An 18,592-nucleotide genomic window follows, 5' to 3' on the forward strand; every position below is an offset into this window, starting at 1 on the left:
CGCGACCGCTGCCCTCGCCCTCGCCCTCGCCGTCGCTGGAGCTCCCCGCTAATTTCCTTTTCGTCCCTCTCCGCCGGCCCAGAGTGGCTGTCCCCACGCTTCCGCTCGGACCCGGAGCCCGGCGCGAACTGCGCAGCCGGATTCCGCACCGGCCCGAGCCCGCGGCCCGCGCGGCCCGCAGCCTCCGCGCTCGCCCCTCGCGGACCCCTGGGCGGACACGGCCCGCCGGCTCGGCGCCCTTTCGCTCGGTCCGTCGCTTTCAGCCAACTCGTTTACTAAGAAGAGCATTTTACTTTTCACTCTAGATTACTGGTGATATTTTTCTTGCACTGCGGGAATTAACATTTTGTATTATTTAAAATATTTTAATTATGTCTCTTCTCAGAGCAGTATTCTGGTCAGTTCAATGACATTGAGAATATCCTAGCACATAAACGATTAGTACTTTTAATTTTTAATACTGTAAAATTAAAGTACTGGTTTGATCTGTTAATTCATCATTATTAAATATGTCGTTGCTTTCCTGTCACCGCTCCATCATTCTCGGGCCTCCTGGCACCTTAGTGATATCTAAGGTGTTACTAATATCCAGGTAATTATTAGATCTAGTATTCGAATGGGTCACGTTAATCTATTGTTATTTTCATTTTTATTGGGAACCCCTAAAATGCTTCCGTTGCTGGCTCCTCGGTCAGTTTATTTTGTCACAGTTTCAATAAATTGTTATTTACCATAACTTGTCGTATTATTGTTTTCAAAATTGATGTTAATTTTCTTCACATCCTTATAATACTTGTTATTTTATCATTATTTGTTTTGTTAGAATTGTTCACATATTCCAGGTATTCTTCATCACATCGTTACAATATCTTGTTACTTTGTCATTATTTGTAATGTTACGATCTTAATTCCCCGGCTATTTTTCATCACATCATTATTCCTTGTTACTTTGTCATAATTTGTAATATTGCTGTAGTTCGCAATAGTCTGATTATTTTTCATCCCATTGGTAGGATACTTCTATTACTCTACTATTATTTATCATGTTGTTGAGACTATTAATACCTTGGTAATAAATTGTCATATTATTCCAGCAATTCTTGTTGCTGTCTTTGTTTATATTAGTATTGCTCTAAAGATTTTGGTTAATATTTATTTTAATAATTCACTATTGTATCAATAATAAATTATATGATAGTATTCCATCGATACTACTAATATTAGTGTTTCCCTTAATAGTATTTTAAACTGTTCACCTTTTTCCTATAGTTTTGTCTTTGTTACTATTTCCTATACTATTGCTATTTATTTTAATACAATGGTTCTTATCAAATTATTCCTGTATTTGGAGTTACTTTGTCTATAATCCTTTTAAATTTGGAATTACAATTTTCACTTTGTTCTGAAAGGGACTACTATTCTTGTTTTAAAGTGTGAGTACTGTTAGTTTTGCCGCTTAGCCCTGTTTCTTTGGCAATTGCTCATAATCTGATAATTCTCGATCATCGATAATTATTTATATATGATGCTCCTTGCTTTAATTTTGACGAGCCTGCTGCATCCAAGGCCCTGAAGTCCAGCATTCCGACCACACACTTCTACAACGATATCGCCCGGGCCCTCTTCTTGGCCTTTCTTATTCTGCAAACACCAGTTTCAAGACCACCGCTCCGCTCGTCTCTCGGCTGAACCTTGTTCCTTTGGCGCTGGCGCTGTCGTTGCTTTGCCCTTGGGTCGCTAGACCCAATTCATCCCGTTACTCGGAGGCAAGGAGGGCTCGCGCCCCAAATCGCTGGGAGTCGGGCCGAGGCGGCAGCCTGATCTGCAGCGCATCGCGCCACCCTCCTGCAGCCTTGCCGGTCCCTGAGGTTCTTCCCCGGGTCTCGTTACTCGCCTCTTTTTAGTTCATCCTCCTCTGCCCGCAGCCTCACGCTGGGCTCAGGGTGGTCCCCGCCCCGCACGCCAGGCTCACCCCAGCCCCGCAGGAACCCACACTCACCCTAACTGCGCTGCTGCATGCGGAGGCGCCTGCGGCCCGAGGTCCACTGCAGGCTCGGGTCCGAGGGGCACGGGACGGTGGGGGCACCGACTCTGGGCCACTGGGTCAGTGTCCCGCTACCCGCCGCGCCCTCGGGGCCGGACACATCCCGGCTCTGGAGCGGGCCCTTGATCTCCGACGCTGCACTTTGGGGCCTCAGCTCCCTCCTCCCCCTCCCTCCCTCCGGGGCCGCCACCCCCCTGCGCTGACGTCGCCGCTGTCAATCAGTCTGCGCCCGCCGCCCCCCGGGGAGGGGGGCTCCAGGGTCCCCTGGCTCCGCGGCCCCAGGACCCCGAGCCCCCGAGAGGGCCTCGCGATCGCCCACCGCGCGCCTAGGTGCCCTCCCTGCGGCCCTTGGGCCCCGCCGGCGCGGCCGGGGCCGGGAGCCCCGCATGGTTTAGATTAGAGGGGCGGGAAGAGACCGAGAGAGCGGCCGGGCAGGGCGGCACGGCTTGCTCCAGACTCGACAACCGAGACGGCGCGGCACCCCCGAGCTGCGGTGCGCGCGGCGGGGCCTGGTCGGGCCGGGGCCCCACTTGCAGTACTTGCAGACAGCCGCCCTCCGCGGAGCCCCGGCCGCGGACTCGGCGCCCGCGCACACCTCCGCCCGGGACCCGCTCCCAGCCGTGCACGCGGCGGCTCGGCAAGCCCGCGGCCCCGGGGGCGGGAGCGCAGCGCCCCACGCACCGCCCCGCACTCGTCCGACCATGCCCCTCACACATTCTCACACCTCCGCGCTCCGACCTGCGCGCTCCTGCTCCCGGGCTCCGGGCGCGGGCTCCGGGCGCGGGCGCCACGGCCAGGGCGCGGCCCCTCCGCTCTCCGGCCCCTGCGCGGCCCGGGCCTGGCGGGCAGCGGGCGCCGACCCGGCCTGGCGCGCCTCGCAGTCGGCCGCGGAGGTCACGGGCCAGGCGGCCGGGCCTGGAGCGGCGGCGGCGGGGAAGTCCCGGGCCGGCCTCTGAATCCGAGCCGAGGCCCCCGGCTTCAAGGTGCCAGGGCTTGGCAGAGTCTCTGGGCGAAACTGCGGCGACGGCCAAGACTCCGCCGGCAGCCTCAAGATCCCAGAAAGCTGAGGAGGAAGTCCAGGGCCTGCTCCAGTCTAGGAAGCTCAGACCACTGCGCAGGGAGCTAGCCGGCCTCTGTGCCTCAGAAAGTGAGGCCCCCTCACTGCCTAGACCTCCCTGCCCAGCCTCTGACTCTCCACTCCCTCTGTCTCCACTTACCTCTCTTTCTCTATGTCTGTACCTCGCCACAGGACCCTTCGGCTCCACAGGCAGACAGATCCATGTGGACCTTAGCCCACGTCCAAGCCTCACAGCCTGTCACATGCCCAGAATACTGAGGCAAGGCTAGGTCTGCCTGCCCATCCCACAGGCCCCAGAGTCCCCTGTCAACAGGATTCCCAGATTAGTCCCTTGGTCCTCAGCCTGGGCTGCATCCCTCCCTCCGCTGGTGTCTTCAACAGTTCCAACCAGCCCCTGTTCCTTTCCAGACTTTTACCTCAAAATCAGATTGAAGGGAACAGGGCCGGGAAATTCCTTCCCTGGATGGATCTGTCCCCTTTCTAATACTGGGAATGGAAAGCCAGCATCTGTGCCTCCCCCACTACCCCTGCACTCAAAGGTAGAAGCAAAACACCAACTCTGGAAAGCCAAGTGCTGCTCTCAGGAGCCTGGAACCCATCCCCACAGTGGGCCCACTGCTCAAGACTCAGATTCTGTTACTCCATCTTCCCCTCACAATTTGTCTCATGGAGTCTCAAACCAGGAGGGGGAGGTAAGGTCTAAGGGATAGAGAAGCTTAATCCTCCTCCAATCCTGCCTTCTCCTGGAGTGGAGAAAGGAAAGGCCCTGGTGTTTCAGAGACGCCTGGGGAGTCATGTTTCCCGTGTTAGGGAGAACTGGATGACACGTCTCAGCTTCTGCTCCCAAGCCCCCTCCCATGCCCTCTCCAACAGCCTGTAGGGAAATCCCTTGCAAATAAATAGTGTACAGACTAACCAACCAACTACTGTGTGGGATGGTGAACAGGGAGGGCAGTGAATCATCAGGTACCATGAGAAGACTACACTTAGGCCAGATTCTGGAAAGAACTTGTTGACAACCATTGGAAGAAGTTCATAATGAAACCACCTAGAGTTGCTCTTTAAAGAAACTAGAGTGGAGACTTTCTATAAGTGCAAGGCATTCTGGAGACTCAAGGGAGATACTCCGAATCAGTATCAACTAGGAGAAATGAGATACAGGAAGGACAGGCAAGGGTTTGGCGATGAAAAGGAAGGGGCAAACCAGCTAGCAACTAAGAGAGAAAAGGAAGTTAGATATACACATTCTCCATTAGTAGGATGGAATTCTTTGTTTCCTTGATTCTCACACACACATTTTTTTTTCACATTTTGACATCTCTGAAATTGGGATGCATCTTAGAATCAATGGTAGTTTAATTCATTGCAATGTTGTAGTTTAATTCGTATTGTTTCTTCTTAGTGGTACTTAAAATCATAAAAAAGTGTAGTACTTGTTAATAAATGGCCTGTGGAGAAAAGAAAAAGACCGGTGGTGGTTTGTTGTTGGTGTTGTTGTTTTTCCCAAAATGGATTTGAGGAGTTCAAAGTACAAACTCTTCTCAACCAGCTAAGCAAATAGTTGACCATCTATCACACAAGCTTGGGTTGGCTTGGGGGAAGCCCTCTGGTTTGGTGTCAGGCTTACCTTGGTTTTAAAATCTGGCTCTAAATCCTGGCTCGTTTAGCAGCTGTGTGATCTTGGGCAAGCCCCTTAACACTTAAATAAAATGGAGATAATCAGGGCAGGCCGGGTGGCTCAGCGGTTTAACGTCGCCTTCAGCCCAGGGCCTGATTCTGGAGACCCGGCACTGAGTCCCACGTGGGGCTCCCTGAATGGAGCCTGCTCCTCCCTCTGCCTGTGTCTCTGCCTCTCTCTCTCTGTGTCTCTCATGAATAAATAAATAAAATCTTTTTAAAAAATGGAGATAATCACACCAACCTAATAGCTTATTGTGAGGTTTGGCAAAGTTAATACATGTAAATTCCTAGCATATGTTAGGTAGTTAAGATGTTCCACGTATTCCTAAAATTTGTTTTATTCTACCTCTGTTCTAAAAAGGCTTGAGATGATTTATAACCAAAATAAGTTAATAAAAACACAAGTAAGATTTTTTATTTATTTGGGTTTTTTTTAAGATTTTATTTATTTGAGAGAGAGAGAGAGAGAGCACAGAGGGAGAGTCAGTGGGAGAAGCAGACTCCCCGCTGAGCAGAGAGCCCTGAGGATATGGGGCTCAATCTCAAGACCCTGAGATCATGACCTGAGCCAAACATAGCCACTTAACGGATCCCCACCCAGGCACCGCCCCCCCCCCAACTTTTAAAGTAGTTTCTCCTGTCAATTTTTATTTGTATGTCTGTACAGTGTCTAACTATTTACAAAGTGGTTTCACAGCTACTATCTCATCTGATGCTGTATTATATCCATTATATCTCCATTTTATGGATTCATTCATCCAAAGTAATATTTATCAAGTGCTTATTACTATGTGCCAGACACATAAAAAGGAAAGGCTGACTAATTGGGTAGTTTATTAGTTCTATTAGTCAACTGATTGACTAACCAGTTACTAACCACAAATTCACTAATGAATGACCTGCAAACTTACTAATTAATCACCCAAATAATCAACCCCAAGGGAGCAGGGGCTACAGGATAAACTGAAGAATCCCAGTTGGTGCAAATGAAGTGGCTTGCTCAGAGGTGAGGGGAGGTTTTGTTGAAGATGACTACTTGAGCTGGCACCATAGAGTGGTGAAAAGCAAATTACAGATTTTTTTAAAACCTAGGTTTTTGGAGTATTTCATAAATACCAATGTCCAGACCCACCCCAGACAAACTGAGTTAGAATCTCTAACGACAGGATCAAAGTTGAAAATCACTGCTGTAGGCAAATCATGGAAATGTCTCCCTTGCTTCCCTAGTCTCCCTTGTAGGTAGGAGTGGTCATGTGACCCAATGTTGACCAACAAACCTAAGCCAAAGACTGGCGGGAAGGTCAGGAGGGAATATTTTGGTTTATTGATAAAGGAGAAGACAGTCTTCTTTCCTTCTATGGATGAGATATCTGGAATTCTCACCCTCTAGAGACCCTGATGCAAGGACAAAGGCCAATATATCAGAACAAAAGGATATCAGAACAAAAAGAGCCTGATGGCATCAATGAGGAGGTAAACCAGTGCCAGACTGCTTCTTGTAACGTGAGAAAAATAAACCTATTTCTTGACATCATTGTTAGTATAGGTCTCTGTTACTTATAGCCAAATACACTCCAGAGGTGTGTAAAGGTCCCAACTCCATAAAGAAAGCTACATATCTGAATGTCTGTGTGTATCCTTGTGCATTTGCACGTATCTTTGACATCAAATTCAGGACGCCAAATCTCTCCCCCTACACCCCTTTCCCAGCCATGTTACTTTGTGTGTGTTGCTACCTAAGCCCTGGGGTCCTTATTAAGTCCCCCAAAGGGAGAGGATGGGCGAGGCAGCAAGGAATTCACTTGTCTCCTGCGGCTTTATTGTCACCCAGTAGCCCCAAATCTTGGTTCTAGGTTTTCTGGCCACATCCCCTTAGGATTAACCAAGCTCAGGATAACTGGGGTGGGAGCAGGGGCTTGAGCTCATTCTGGAAATTGGAGGATTGAGCAACAGGAATGGGTAGTAGGTGGCAGCTGCTGCAGGTGCTTCCCCTTGTACCCCAGGTGCAATTCTGCTCACCTGACCTCTCACCCTGGCCTCACAGGCATTCCCCCACAAAGAGAAATAGGAAACTTCCAGTGAGAAGAAACTGAAGACTAGGCTGCTTTGAGCCCCCGCAGGCCCAAGGATGGAGGCAGTGATTTACCAGGTGAGTACTTCCTAGAACTCTCAGCTGAGACACTACAGAGATAAGACACTACAGAGACACTACAGAGACACTACAGAGATAATGAATGATCAAATCTGGGTTTTGCAGTCAGGGCTAGCAATCCAGGCCTTTTGTTCCAGAGTCCTTATCCATAGGTGGACTGTCTGCAGGTCAGACTTTCCATCACTCTACCTGCTCCTGCCCTGCTGCACTTCTTTCCATTTCCTCCAATAGGACTTCTCTGAAATACTCATTTTACTATCTGTCAGAGGAGGGTATATCGACTAGGGTTGGTTGAGTAAAAATATGCCTAAGTCAAAGAATGTATTTCACTATCCAACATCCCATCTTTTCTTTCCTTCTCTTTCTCTCCTCTATTCTTCCTAAGCACAAACTGTCCAAAACTGGGTCCTCAGAGGGTTTTTTTGAATGAGGAGCTGGAACAAACTAGGACTCTCTAAGAATGAAAGAGTATGTGAGCTATCAGAAAGTCCTTGGAATTTTAAGTTAAAAAACCTGAATTCAGGTCCTCGGTAGGGAGGGACCTGAATGTGATCAATTTAAAGCCTGTTTCCTCATCTGTAAAATGCATTTACAGAGGGACCTAGAATATGATCAATTTAAAGCCTGTTTCCTCATCTGTAAAATGAATAACAGCCATCTCAAAGGATACTAGAAAGGATGAAGTGATATCACATAGATAAAAGTACTTGGAGGGCTCATAATAGCTAACATTTTTTATTTTTAATATTTTATATATTTATTTGTCAGAAAGAGAGCACAAGACACAGGGAGGCAGGCTCCCCACTGAGCAAGGGGCGGATGTAGGACTCGATCCTAGGACCCCAGAATCATGATCCCAGCTGAAGGCAGACATTCAACTGACTGACCCACCCAGGCATCCCAATAGCTAATGTTTATTGAGCACCTACAATGTGCCTGGCAGGATTCTAAGAGTTTTTTATGTGCTTACCCTTATTTCAACCTTGCCAAATTATCAGGTGAGTACTATAATGATTCTCATTTCATAGATGAAGAAATTGGGTAACACACCTAAAGTCATACAACCAGGAAACAAAGTCAGGATTTGAACCCAATTAGTCTGGAACTCCAGTGTCCATGCTTTTAAATATACTGCTCTATGATCATTTAACCTAACTAAGCCCATTTCATTTGTTAAACAAGGATAATAGTACCCCCCTACAGTGTTGTTGTAAGAGTGAAAATACTGCCTGACACATAATAACACTATTGTCATTATTGTAAACAGGACTTCCCCAAGGTCTCACAGTTAGAAAAGACTCATGGGACCTCTAAGATTCCAGAACCCAAGATCTTTACCATTATTGTTCATTTTCTAAAAATTAAAATACCTACCTAAAGACCAAAGACTTAGTCATTTCTCTTCAGACTCCCAAAAGAAAGACATAGTACAGGGGAATCTGGGTGGCTTAATTGGTTAGGTGTCCAACCATTGATCTCAGCTAAGGTCTTGATCTCGGGGTCATGAGTTCAAGCCCCACAATGGGGTCCACGCTGGGAGTGAAGCCTACTTAAAAAAAAAAATAGGACATAGTACATCCTTCATGGTCCCAGGAACATCATGCTCTGTCTCCCCACTGACCCTCACCAAGCTGGCCACTGGAAGAGTCAGGAGAACTCATGGAAGTGGGCTGCTCATTCACCAGGACACACTGGAGGTAGAATGGAGAGCACTGTATACAGACTCTACCACAGCTTTTCTTATGCAAAGATGGTGTTGATGGCCCCTTTTAGCTGCTAACACCACTGTTGGCCAAAAAAAAAACAATGTTCACTAAATCAGGCACAAATGGGAATAAGGATAAATGTGCATTCTTCTGGAATAAAATCCTCTGTGACAGGCCTTTTTCCTTGCCTCCAAGATCCATAAGCTCCCTTCATCTATCTAATGTCTGGGAAGTGCCTCCTAACAGCTAGCTTCAACCCCTCTTGCTGCATGGTCCATTCTATGTCTCTAAAGAATCAGAGGCATTCTGGGGCTCTGTTAACTGGTCAGACCTTCACAGTCTGAGTTGCCATCCCCTCATTTCAGCCACCAAAGCTGGGTGGATGGAGCTGTCCAAGGAGCCCTGAGCCTAAGAGCTATGCCACACTGGCGCTGAACAGGCACAGACCCCAGTCTGAGTTCCTGGTTGACAGGGCCCAAACCTGTGGCTCCCCCAGAATTCAGCCGACCCCAGAGGGGAGGGGAGGGAGGGTCCCTAGGGTCAACCCCCATGTCCCTGCATTTTCTAAAGTTCCTCCTTTGAACACGTCCCTTTATTTATTGGGCCTCATTTAACCTCAGCCTTGTCCTCCTGAGATCATTTATCTGGTAACTGTCATTCAGCCTGCTATGGCATTGACGTCATAATCCTATTGATTTCCTCCAAGCTAGTTGGGGGGTTTCCTCGACATCTTCTGTAGGGGCTGATTCCCAGTTCTGATCATTACGGAGGAGGAGGAGGCCTCAGACTGCTATGCATTTGCCTAGAGGACCATCTCGGCGTTCCTCGTTCCCAACCTGGCCCTTCCCAGGCTGGGAGAGACGCATCTGTGCGGCAGCCTGGATTGCTGAAGTGCGAGGTGAAGCCGCTCACTGCCCACCGCCACCTCCGGGAGCTCCCTGAGTGGCTACTGAGGCCGTCCTTCAGTGCAAGAGGCCTGGGCTTCACCAATCGCAGCTTTGCTTGGCCCGGAACCCCGCCCCTCTCCGCCATCTTGGATCCGGAGGGGTAAGGGGGCCCCAGTCAGCCCTGGGGAAGTGGGTGAGGGTGGGGTGAGGCCGCCGCTCCAGCCCACGTGGCCGCGACCTGCGCCTTCCCGCCACCTGCGGCCGGGGCCTGGCCCCTGTCGAGCTGCAGCTGCAGCTCCCAGACACCACCCCAGCCCGTCGCCAGGGGATTAGTGTCCGTCTGTGGGCTGGGACAACCTCAGTGGGGGTTGTCCCTGGCCCAGACGATGGCTCCCCTTCACCCTTCCCCAGGACCCCTTCCCCAGAGTCCAGCTTGGGCAGAGGGGATTGTGTTGGGGGGTCTGACAGCCTGGGGTGCTGATCTCTCCCAGAGCTGAGGTGTGGGGTGACGGGAGTCCCCCTCCCCGCCAAGCCTGAGCCACATGTGCTGGGAAGTTCATTTCCCCTTGTTTTGCAGAACGGGCTCAGGGATTGACCCCGGGAGTGACCCCAGTGTCAGGAGGCATTAATGATCTCCATACGGGCAATAAACAGGCAGACCGGCTGGCTTGGTGTGGAGGTGCCCTGGAATGGGGCCGCCTTATTAGCCTCACATTCGCTCATGGGTAGAGGCTTAATTAGCAGGGGCTCCCTCATCCGTCTCCCCTCCCCCAAACATCCTTGAGCTCAATGGGAACATGGTTGGAGACACTGGAGTTCTCTGGCTGGTTCCTTTGCTCCTCATGGGCCTCCTCAAGAGGCAGACTCTTCAGCCGTCAGCTTGGCCATTTGTCTACCTCTAACAGGACTTGGAACTTGGTCCTCCTGATAAAGCCTCTCTTGTTTTTAAAAGCCCCCAGAGGCCAAGACCATGCATTCTGAGTCAGCTCACTTTTTTGTCTACAAGAACCTAGGAACAAGAAGGCCTTACTCTTCTTTAACTTAAATCTCTCCTATTTGAATTTGAGCCCAATTTTCCCAAAGGGAAATTTCTCAAGGGAATAAATAGGTGGTTACCAGCTTGTATGTGGGTGCGGGTAGGAAGGGGGGTGATCCTCAGCAACTGCCTAAACTATTAAAAGCACCCTCTGATGTATCCCATCTCTTTCTCCAAATTCATTTCCATCAGATTGGTTCCTTATTATAGGTGTGTGACTTAACCTTTTTGGGCTTCACTTTTCTTATCTGTCTAGTTCATTTAAGATTCACCGAACACTACATGGTAGGCACAGTGCTAAGGGCTAGAGAAGTGAAGCAGAGGAAAACCCAGGCCCTACTTGAGGGGAGCTCCCAAACTAGTGTGGGAGACAGACAGACTTGTAAACGCATGCAGTAATAAAATGTGCTCAGGGCTGTAATCTAAGTCCATATTGGGTATGATGAGAGTATGAAAGAGGGAGGTACCAACTTATCCTGCCTCGTTGAGGAAGGTTCCATGAGCAGATACATCTGAACCCATCTTTTAAAGATGAATATGTATGTGATCCTGAGGGAGAATGTGACAAAGATATTTCAGGAAAAGGGAAGAACCTGGAGGAAGGCACAGAGGACATGTTTGAGGAGCAGTAGGGCTGCAGTGGTAGAAAATGAAGTTTTGTGGGAAGGTAGAGTTTGGGAAGGGGCTTCTAAACTGTGTTAACAACTTTATCTAGACAGCCATTGCAGTACATTGAGTTCCACAGAAATAGCACCAGGGCACTTGAGAGCCAGACAGGCACTGACTGGGTACCTCTGAGCCTTAATGAGGAAAAATAAACATGGGCAAAGGAGATCCTAAGAAGGATCCTGAGAGGCAGAACTTCATCATGTGCATTCCTTCTGCTAACTTGCTGGCTGGGGCACAAGATGAAGTGTGAAGATGCTTCAGCCAACTTCTCAAAGTTTTCTAAGTAGTGCTCGGAGAAGGGGAAGACATGTCTTCTAAAGAGAAAGGAAAATTTGAGGACATGGCAAAGACTGACAAGGCTCATTATGAAAGAGACATGAAAACCTGTATCTGTAGCTTCTAATGAAGAAATAATAGAAAAGTTCAAGGATCCCATTGTATCCAAGAGGACTCTTTGGCCTTCACCTTGTTTTATTCTGAGTAACGTCCAAAAATCAAAGGAGAACGTCTGGGTCTGTCCATTGATGATGTTGCAAAGGACCTGGAAGAGACTTGAAATAACACCGCTGCAGATGACAGGCAGCCTCGTGAGAAAAAAGCTGCTAAGTGGAAGGAAAAATAGGAGAAGGATATTGCTGTATACCAAGCTGCAGGGAAGTTGATGCAGCAGAAACAAGAGATGTCTAGGGCTGAACAAAGCAAGAAAAAAAAGAAGGTGAGGAAGATGATGATCATGGTGAAAAAGTTGGTTCTTGCGAAGTTTTTTTTTTTTTTCTTGTCCAGAAAGCATTTAACTCCCCTGAACCCAATTCACTCCTTTTAATGTAGTAAAAAAAAAAAAAAAAAAAAGGAATGTAAGGCTGTGTGAGATTTGTTTTTAAATTGTACAGTGTCTTTTTTTTAAATAATTGACACACTACCAAATGTGTCTTTCACTAACCCTATCGCATTGTATTTTTAACTAACCTTTGTAGGTGCAGTATGGACATGGAAATTTAAAGCAGGTTCTTGTTGGTGCACAGCCCAAATCAGATGTATGGGGATGATAATTTTGTCATCTTCCATTGATTCTCACACAACTTACATGAAATAATTGTTTTTCTGTTCACTCTGTAATTGCAAAAAAAAAAAAAAGTTGCAGCTGTTTTGTTGACATTCATTTTTTTTTTAGATTTTATTTATTTATTTATTTATTTATTTATTTATTTATTTGGGAGAGAAAGAACATAAGCCAAGGTTGGGGCAGAGGGGGAAGGAGAAGTAGATTCTCCACTAAGCCAGAAGCCCGACACGGGACTTCATCCCGGGACCCCAGGATCACGACCTGAACCTAAGGTAGATGCTTAACCAACTGAGTCACCCAGGTGCCCCTGTTTTTTTTTTTTTTTTTTTTTTTTATTGGTGTTCAATTTACTAACATACAGAATAACCCCCAGTGCCCGTCACACATTCACTCCCACCCCCCTCCCTCCTCCCCTTCCAACACCCCTAGTTCGTTTCCCAGAGTTAGCAGTCTTTACGTTCTGTCTCCCTTTCTGATATTTCTCACACATTTCTTCCCCCTTCCCTTATATTCCCTTTCACTATTATTTATATTCCCCAAATGAATGAGACCATATAATGTTTGTCCTTCTCCGACTGGCTTACTTCACTCAGCATAATACCCTCCAGTTCCATCCACGTTGAAGCAAATGGTGGGTATTTGTCATTTCTAATAGCTGAGTAATATTCCATTGTATACATAAACCACATCTTCTTTATCCATTCAGATAAAGGGCTAGTTTCCAAGATCTATAAAGAACTTCTTAAACTCAACACCAAAGAAACAAACAATCCAATCATGAAATGGGCAAAAGACATGAACAGAAATCTCACAGAGGAAGACATAGACATGGCCAACATGCACATGAGAAAATGCTCTGCATCACTTGCCATCAGGGAAATACAAATCAAAACCACAATGAGATACCACCTCACACCAGTGAGAATGGGGAAAATTAACAAGGCAGGAAACAACAAATGTTGGAGAGGATGTGGAGAAAAGGGAACCCTCATACACTGTTGGTGGGAATGTGAACTGGTGCAGCCACTCTGGAAAACTGTGTGGAGGTTCCTCAAACAGTTAAAAATAGACCTGCCCTACGACCCAGCAATTGCACTGCTGGGGATTTACCCCAAAGGTGCCCCTGTTTTATTGACATTCTGAATGCTTATAAGTAAATACAAATTTTTAAAACATAGGTCTGAAATTTTTCTTGAGGGGAAGCTATAGTCTTTTGCTTTTGTCTATTTTGGATCACATGAATTATTTAAGGTATTTATCTTTTCATTTAGTTAGCTGATAAGTAGCTTTTGTCTATACACCTGCATATAATGAGGGCAATAAAAGTTGAATTGAGACAGAAAGAAACAAACAAAAAACCAAAAAAACACCCCTATCTAAGGGCAATTGGAAGCCAAAAGGGTTTTTAGGAGGGAAGAGGGCTGGAGTGATCAGGCTAGGGTGGGAAGATTTTGAGGTGAAGAGTGGCGTCAGGGAGACAGCTTTTGGAGGCAGTGAGATTAATAGAGTATTTAGGAGAAGTGGAGTAGGAAAGAGGCAGGGCAGAAGCTAAGGCTGTTTCTGGGCAGGAATATGATAGACATTTGTAATTTTCACTCCCTGGGTCACTCCGCTTTTTTTACATTCAGAAAAGTTGATAGTTTTAGGGGAAAGAATCATTCCCATTGAGAATTTTGATGTGACTGTCAGTGAAGGGGCTCTGTCCATCCATGTTAGATGCTCTCTTCCCAGAATTCTAATCTTGAACGTAATGGCAGAAAGAAGGAAGAAATGTGAGTTTAATCTTCCTTTCTGGGCCTCAGCTTCCTTATCTGTATGTATCATTTAACATTCAAGAAACACTGCGTGGTCCATAACATTTTTTTTAAAGATTTTATTTATTCATTTGACAGAGAGAGCACAAGCAGGGGAGCGGCAGAAAGAAGGAGAGGCAGAAGCGGCCTCCCCACTGAGCAGAGAGCCTGATGCAGGGCTCCATCCCGGATGCTGGGATCATGACCTGAGCCAAAGGCAGATGCTCAATCAGCTGAGCCACTCAGCGACCCCAGGTAACATTCTTTTTTTTTTTTCCCCAGGTAACATTCTTATACTACATTCTTCCATCTTCATTCACCTGCACCCATTGCTTGGCTCCCCAGAACTGCTCAGCCTCTGTCACTTGTAAGCCTGGATCTTCAGCCTTTCCTTCAAGCTGGTGAGTGGATCTGTCCTTCCAGTAAATTCCCTCTCTGCTTAAGCCAGCCAGAGGTTTGTTCCAGTCATGACAAGACTGAAGTTGGAAATACAAGAGCTGAAGATTTGGAACACATTGAGGCATGGTGGTGGTGGTGGTGGGGTTATACTGGTAGTTGATGAGGTCACTAAGGGAGAATTCATAGAAAGAGAAAAGAAGACCAAGAAGAGAGTCTGGAGGATGTGGAAAAGAAGAAAGGAAACCGACATGCAACCTAAGAAGGGTCAGTTAGAGTTGGCCAAGACAGAGTGCAATCCTGGCAAAAAAGAGAACTTTTTCAGAGCAAGGGAGCGGTCAGCAGTGTAAAATACTGGCAAGGGTGTCAAGGAGGGGATGTAAATGATTAGGGGAGGGAGGCAATTAGAGGTCACTGGGGACCTTAGGAAGAGCAGATCAAGTGCAGGGGAGAGGAGTCTACCTGCTTCCCAGCCTGTAGGAGGATCAAATCAGTTGGCTTTAGTAAATGGGGAGGGGCCACCAAATAAGAGAGACAGACACTCTAGTTTCCCTGGGCTTCTGGAAAGAGCAGTAGTGCTGGCCTTCTCTATCATCCTTCCCTCTTTTGCATGGTTACTAAAATTTGCCAGCAAGCCCCTACATACCACTGGAGCCCTCACCCACCCAGGAGGCCTGTCCCGGGGGGTGGGGAGGGGGGGGCGTCTGTCTCAGATTCACTTAGCAGCACAGGGGCCCAGCTGAGAGGCTGAAGTCAGCCCTGCCTGTTGTCCTGGATTCTACTTCTGCTGCTTTAGAGTCAAATATCTCCTTGTAGAGAATTTGGCAATCACAGCCAGATGTGAAGGAAACAAAAGAGATAACCACTGTCAACATTTTGCCAGATTACCTTCTTTTTTTCTTTACTTTTTTTTTTTTTTTTTTAAAGATTTTATTTATTTATTCATGATAGTCACACAGAGAGAGAGAGGCAGAGACATAGGCAGAGGGAGAAGCAGGCTCCATGCAGGGAGCCCGATGTGGGATTCGATCCTGGGTCTCCAGGATCGCGCCCTGGGCCAAAGGCAGGCGCCAAACCGCTGCGCCACCCAGGGATCCCTCTTTTTTTCTTTACTTAAAAAAATATATATTTTTTAAATTATGAAACAAAATAGATCTAGAAAAGTGAGTCATTGGCTTTTCAGATGAAGGTTGTTTTCATGAACTATTGAACACTGTTTTTGTATATTTAAGCACTGGTCCGCAATTTTTATAATTTTTCAGGATTTTCTTTTTTTTCCCTAATTAATATTTAGCCCATTACTTATGCTCTTGACAACTTATACAAGCAAAGAGTTGGAATAGCAGAAATGTTATTTAATTAAACTATGGCCACTTCACTTACCATATTGTGTATGTATGGTATGATTGAAATTTCGCAAACAATTAATTATATCTGCAGGGACCCACAGCCAGCTGTGATTGGTAGTTGTCTCAGACAAGGTAAGATTATGGATGTTCTTCATCATTTTCTGTGGCTTATTTCTTTATTTGGTTTGTATATAAATTTTTCTATAATGAGTATGTATTTCTGTTTTAATAAGAAAAATAGAAATAAGAACAATAATAATTAACAGCTGACTGTAAAAACTTACCATATGCTAGTATGCTAAATGCTTGATGTAAGTTCTCTTATGAAAGCAACGACATAACATAAACACTATTATCCACTTTTTCTTTAATATTTATTCATTTATTTATTTATTTGAGAGAACACATATATGCTCATGAGCCAGGGGAGGGGCAGAGAGAGAGGGAGAGAGAGAATTTGAAGCAGACTCCCCGCTGAGCTGAAACCAAGAGATGGGCCCTCAACTGACCAAGCCACCCAGGTCCCCCACTATTATCCACTATTATTTTAAAAATAAACTTTATAGAGGTGCCTGGGTGATTCAGTTGTTTAAGCATCAGCCTTTGGCTCAGGTCATAATCTCAGGGTCCTCGGATCAAGCCCCACATCTGGCTTCCTGCTCAGTGGAGAGTCTGCTTCTCCCTCTTCTCCCTGCTTATGCTCTTTGTTGCTATCTTTGTCTCTCTCTCAAATAAATAAATAAAATCTTTTAAAAAAATAAAATAAACTTTTTATTTTAGAATAGATTTGAAGGAAAGCTGCAAAGATAGTAATATAATTCCCATATTGCTCACACTAGTTTCCCCTATTGTTAACATCTTGCATTAATATGGTGTCATTGTCACAACAAATTGATTGATATTGGTACATTATTATTAAGTAAGGTCTATACATACTTTATTCAGATTTCCTTAGGTTTAACCTAATATCCTTTGTCTGCTCCAGAATCTCATATAGGATATCACATTACATGTAGTCTCCTTAGGCCATTCTTGGCTAAAACCCTTTCTCCAATTCTCCTTGTTTTTGATGACCGTGACAGTTTTAAGGAGTGCCAATCAGATATTTTGTCAGATGCCCCTTAATTGGGGTTTTATGTATTCAGTCATTTCTATCAATACAACCTCATGGATATTTTAATTTTATACTTTGAGTTAAAATCCAATTCTATGTTATTTATTTTGTCACCCAAAATGTTCCTGTTCTGGCCACTTGGAGCTCTTTCTCTGGCTGGTTTCTGTTTGCCTTTGACATACCATCATTATTATCCCCCTCTTAGAGATGAAAAGACTGAAGTCAAGAGAAGATGAATAAAAGCCCCAGGATTATACTGATGGTCAGTAGGAGTCTCTTTCTAACATCCAGGCAGAAAGTATGACTACTATACTTCACTGCCTTTTGAAGTGATTTTGCAACCTTGAGATATCATTGAGGATTTCTATCTTCTCAAAGTGTTTTAAATCTACTTTTATTTTTTATTTATTTACTTTATAAATAACTTTTTAAAATATTTATTTATTTATTTATTTATTTATTTATTTATTTATTTATTTATTTTAGAGAGAGAGTGTATGAGTACACAGGCACAAATGGGGGAAGGGTAAGGAGAGAGAATCTCAAGCAGACTCCCTGCTGAGCACAGAGCCTGACCTGGGGCTTGATCTCATGACCCTGAGATTGTGACCTGAGGGTGAAGGGCATTGAGGTGGGCACTTGACGGGATGAGCACTGGGTGTTGTTCTATATGTTGGCAAATTGAACACCAATAAAAAATAAATTTATAAAAAAAAAAGAAAGAAAGAAAGATTGTGACCTGAGCTGAAACCAAGAATCAGATACTTAACCAACTAAGCCACTCAGGTACCTATAAATCTAGTTTTAAATTTCTAATTTAAAAAAAAAAATATTTAGAGCGAGAACGCTGGGCCAGAAAGGGGAGTTTAGGTACCTCCCAGAGTGAGACCCAGCGCCCGCTCCCACTCCTCGCGGGCCTTCGTCCCCGCCATGGCTGAGCTAATCCAGAAGAAGCTACAGGGAGAAGTGGAGAAATATCAGCAGCTACAGAAGGACTTGAGTAAAATCCATGTCGGGGAGACAGAAGCTTGAGGCGCAGCTAACAGAAAATAATATCGTGAAGGAGGAGCTGGCCCTGCTAGATGGATCCAACGTGGTCTTTAAACTTCTGGGTCCTGTGCTGGTCAAACAGGAGCTGGGAGAGGCTCGTGCCACAGTGGGGAAGAGGCTGGACTATATCACAGCTGAAATTAAGCGATACGAATCCCAGCTCCGGGACCTTGAGCGGCAGTCAGAGCAACAGAGGGAGACCCTGGCTCAGCTGCAGCAGGAGTTCCAGAGGGCCCAGGCAGCCAAGGCAGGGGCTTCTGGGAAGGCCTGACCCCATGGCGGGGGGGGGGGGGGGTGGGGGGGGGGGGGGGTGGGGGGGGGGTGGGGGTGGGGGGGGGGTGGGGAAGGGAATGAGGCAGCTCAAGGGTCTATGCTGTAGCTAATAAAATGTGAAAACCCCTGGCTGTTTTCTGACCAGCCAAAAAAAAAAAAAATTTTTTTATTCATGAGAGATACAGAGAGAGAGGCAGAGACACAGGCAGAAGGAGAAGCAGACTCCATGCAGGGAGCCTGATGTGGGACTTGATCCTGGTACTCTGGGATCACACCCTGAGCCAAAGCAGATACTCAATGGC

At 46.3% G+C, this 18,592-nt stretch overlaps 1 protein-coding gene and 1 pseudogene across 1 annotated transcript; both read left to right on the forward strand.

The window, feature by feature from the left end:
* Window positions 1-9,842: 9,842 nt before the first annotated feature.
* Window positions 9,843-12,298, forward strand: LOC106559271 (annotated as a pseudogene).
* Window positions 12,299-17,777: 5,479 nt separating this feature from the next.
* Window positions 17,778-18,310, forward strand: LOC610181 (prefoldin subunit 6-like). Its single transcript, XM_038547975.1, is given in 2 exon segments — window positions 17,778-17,969; window positions 17,971-18,310. Coding segments are annotated over 2 exon segments (390 nt in total). The 5' UTR covers window positions 17,778-17,897; the 3' UTR covers window positions 18,289-18,310.
* The last annotated feature ends 282 nt before the right edge of the window (window positions 18,311-18,592 follow it).

Source organism: Canis lupus, chromosome 9 (genome assembly GCF_011100685.1).
Source record: "Canis lupus familiaris isolate Mischka breed German Shepherd chromosome 9, alternate assembly UU_Cfam_GSD_1.0, whole genome shotgun sequence".
NCBI classification, from domain to species: Eukaryota; Metazoa; Chordata; class Mammalia; order Carnivora; family Canidae; genus Canis; species Canis lupus.